Source organism: Macrotis lagotis, chromosome 7 (genome assembly GCF_037893015.1).
Source record: "Macrotis lagotis isolate mMagLag1 chromosome 7, bilby.v1.9.chrom.fasta, whole genome shotgun sequence".
In the NCBI taxonomy this organism is placed as follows: Eukaryota; Metazoa; Chordata; class Mammalia; order Peramelemorphia; family Peramelidae; genus Macrotis; species Macrotis lagotis.
In genome coordinates, this window is record NC_133664.1 from 105,068,137 (window position 1) to 105,071,999 (window position 3,863).

Below are 3,863 nucleotides of genomic sequence, written 5' to 3' on the forward strand. Positions count from 1 at the left end.
AGTAAATCTATATTTGAATTTCATTTTTCATTTACTAGTTGTGTTATTATGGTCACAGCATAAAGCATAGGTTTGGATAGTGATCGTGCTATGTCAACACTTCATAGGGGCTACATCTTTGACAGCAACTCCTGAGGCCTTCTCAATTCTTCTTTTTTTGCCTGGAAAGAAAATGTGACATTATGTCATTCAAACATAAGGCAATTGTGATACACTGCAGATTAAGGAAAACCTGGGCAGATGAGATCAATGAGATTACTGTCAGTGATCTTTTATAATCACAAAGGATAAATGAGGTAGGACAGGAGTAAAAATAGGCAAATGTTTTCCTGATTTTCAAAAAAAAGAAAAGATCTACATCAGTACCCTTGGCTTTTATATCTGTTGAGATTCTAGAACATGTCATGACAGGATATGACAGACTTGGATAACTAGATAATAATAGCTATCTAGTTAGCAAACAACTAAATATTTGGTCTTGGGTCTCAAGACGGGCTCCTTCCTAATCTATAGTTAAACAGTCAAGGAGTGTCTTATACAACATATAAAATGCATCAAACCCAGTTTCACAAAGGACACACATATAGTGATTAGCAAATAAACACATTTGTCCAAATCCTCGTCTTCTAGTTTCTGGCTGCAAAAGTTCTCTCTTCTTCAAAATTCTTGCCCTCAAATAGGCAAGTATCACTGAGCAATAAGTCTCCACCAATGAGCAAGGTCTTATGTAAATAGATTTAGAGCTGTAGGATGACCAGAGGAACATAGAACAGTTGTCTTAATCAATGCATCTATCAAAAATCTTGCATAATCTTAAAATAAGCACATATATTGCTCTTCCATATGACATGTTTTAAAATAAATAATAGACAGTAAGACCTTGTATTTTCTACATATTTCAGTTAACTGTGTGAATGTGAAGATTTTTTGACTGTAGAAAATCACTTGTAAAATCCATCTATTTTCTTCTTAAATATCCATAAAATATGAAACAATTATGAATTCATTCTTACAAAGATTTTATACAAAACACAACAAAGACACATTTGCTTTTAATGTTTCAATCTCCTTTTCTTGGTCTATGGTTTTTTATAATTTCTTGATATCTTCCCCCTTGAGATATTTTGAGAAATGGTCTGGATGCTTTAAAAATTGTGATTTTGTTTTTTTTAACCTTCCTCAATCCCTTCATGGAACCCTCAGTCCAACTAACACAAACACACAGAGCTCCTCAAGGACAGAATTTTTTTTTAACTTTCTTTGTATCTCCAACACTCAACATAGCCTAGATCAGAATTAACACTTAGTAATGCTTGTTGATTGACAATCTAAGTATCCATATATATATATATATATATATATATATATATATATATATATACATGACATAGACATACATAATACATGATAACAAAATACACAGTAACTCTGCCCCCTACACATATCTACTCTATGAACAAAGATATTTAGGCATACCTCATGCTTATATCCAAGTCATTCTACCTTCAAATTAAGTGCTCTTTCCAGGGTTCTTTACCTTGCTACCTGCCCCAGCATATCCATTTAGAATATGCATTCAACCTATAGTACCTGCAGGTGGCCTTAATAATAGGTGAGAAGTATGACTAGAGCAGTAAAGGAAAGAACTGAAAGAGGAAAAGTAGAAGCCCAAGACTTCATTTAATGGTCCTGTCCCCTGGGTAGGTATCTTGCCATCTCATTAAGTGATGTATAATATCCCTTCCCTTTTACAGGTACCTTTTAATGTCTTATGTCATATAATGCTTTCATCTTTGTCCCAATCTAATTCACTTTGGCTCTTTACCTTCAATTCATGCTTAATTCTTAAGGTCTTTTAGTCTTTGCATCTGTCCTCGGATAATAGTCTTCACTGTTTCATTGCGGAGTGTAAAAATAAAGGGATTGAGGACAGGGGTCAAGATAGAAGTGACTAAGACCACAAACTTGTTGAGCTCCACAGAATGTGCCTTCCCAGGTTGAACATAGACAAAGATTGTGCTGCTATAACCAATAAAGACCAGAGTTAGATGGGAACTGCATGTGGAAAAGGCCTTCTGTCGGCCACTGGCAGAAGGAATACGCAACACAGTGGTTATGATATAGCCATAGGAGACAAGTGTTACAAGGAAGGAGCTGAGGACAAAAGCCAATGACATCATAAAATCCCAGAACTCTAGCAAGGATGTATTTGAACAAGCTAATTGTAGCAGTGGGGCATTATCACAGAAAAAGTGGTTAATGATGTTGCCATGACAATAGGAGAGCTGCATCCGGGAGAGAACAGTGGGCACCATGGCTAGGAAGGGTGCTGCCCAGGCTGCCCCTGCCAAAGAGACACATATTACCGAACTCATAAGGGTACCATAGCGAAGTGGGTGGCAAATAGCCATGAAGCGGTCCAAAGCCATGTCTGCCAAGATCAGGAAGGTGGTAGAACCAAAAGAGAAATAGAAATAAAATTGGACCATGCAGCCAGCAAAGGTAATTGTTTTGGTGGAGGCATGGAGATCTGAAAGCATCTTGGGCACTACAGTCATGGTGACCAAAGTCTCTAGTAGGGCAAAATTTCCCAGGAAGAAGTACATGGGAGTATGTAGTTGGGCATTGGTCAACACCATAGCAATGATGATTATGTTTCCTATGAAGGCCAGAAGATAAAGTACCAGGAAGGGCCCATATAGTACCACTTGCAGCTCCCCAAAGGCTGAGAAACCCAAAAGGATAAATTCAGATGGGTGACTCAGATTTGCCATATTCTTATGCCAAGGACATCTGAAAAGAAAAAAAAAGAAATTAGGGGATTAAAAAGAGAGACATGACAGAAAGAGAAAAAAGAGAAAGAAGGGAAGAAAAGACAGAGAAGCAGAAAAATTGAAAGATTTAAAGAGAGACAGACAGACAAACATAGACAACAAGAGAAAGTAAAAGGGTCAGAATCAGAAAGAGAAAAAGAGATAAGAGGGAAAAAGAAGAGAAGACAGAGAAACAGAGATGGAAAAATTGAAAGAGACTTAAAAAGAGAGAGACAGAGACAGAAAGGTAGGAAAAAGAAGAGAAAGGCAGAGAGACAGAGATAGAATCAGAAATGTAATAGAAAAAAGGAAATGGACATAGAAAGAAAAAGAAACATAGAAATATAGAAATTAAAATAGAGTGATAATGAGGAAAAAAGAAACATAGGTAAAGGGAGAAGAGGGGACAGAATTGGGGGGGGGAGCAGAAAGAGATTTTTCAAGTATCTTGTGTGTTTGAATTTAGCTTAGGGATTATTGTCAATCTGTTGTGCTCTTCCAAGAATGTATGTCTGATTTGCCTTTGGAAAATTTATTCCTGTACTATATCAGTTAATTCCCAAACTGGACTCTCTGTTAATCTGTTTTTAGAAGTTGAGGGTAGAGAGAATATTCAATTTTTTTTAGTCCAGACTTTCCCTTAATTGTAGGGAAGACCCTATCCAGTACAGGCCAGATGATTGGTGGATTTTTCATTCTTTGAAGATCTCCTGAGATGCACATTATGCATTACATTTTGGTAGCTCTTATCAATAGACACCTATTTGTCATTGACATAAGACTGTCTTGACAGAAGGTGTATGGTAATAATTGCTGAATTGATTTGAATTCTGGGAGATTGAACTCTGAGCTGACCTCAGTTATAGCAAAGCAATTTCTTGTCATGACTCAAATTAAAATAGGAAGTACAGTAAATTGTTTGTTCAATTTAACTCGAATTGTGCTGATATCATCTGGGAAAACCTCCGTTTCAGCTCTCTGATATTTAAAGCGATTTTATATGGGCTTGTTGCATTTTCAAGAGAAGGTGGATGCTTAGAAAGTAATCAA

General features: G+C 36.6%; 1 protein-coding gene across 1 annotated transcript; it reads right to left on the reverse strand.

Annotated features, from left to right (window-relative positions):
* Positions 1-1,723: 1,723 nt before the first annotated feature.
* On the reverse strand, positions 1,724-2,774 carry LOC141493777 (olfactory receptor 6V1-like). Its single transcript, XM_074195110.1, has one exon. The coding sequence runs from the start codon at positions 2,772-2,774 to the stop codon at positions 1,839-1,841; it is 936 nt and encodes a 311-aa protein (XP_074051211.1). The 3' UTR covers positions 1,724-1,838.
* Positions 2,775-3,863: the final 1,089 nt, after the last annotated feature.

Bases quoted from the DNA above. Each gene is read 5' to 3' on its own strand.
- LOC141493777 (XM_074195110.1), bottom strand. From the start codon at position 2,774: ATGGCAAATCTGAGTCACCCATCTGAATTTATCCTTTTGGGTTTCTCA.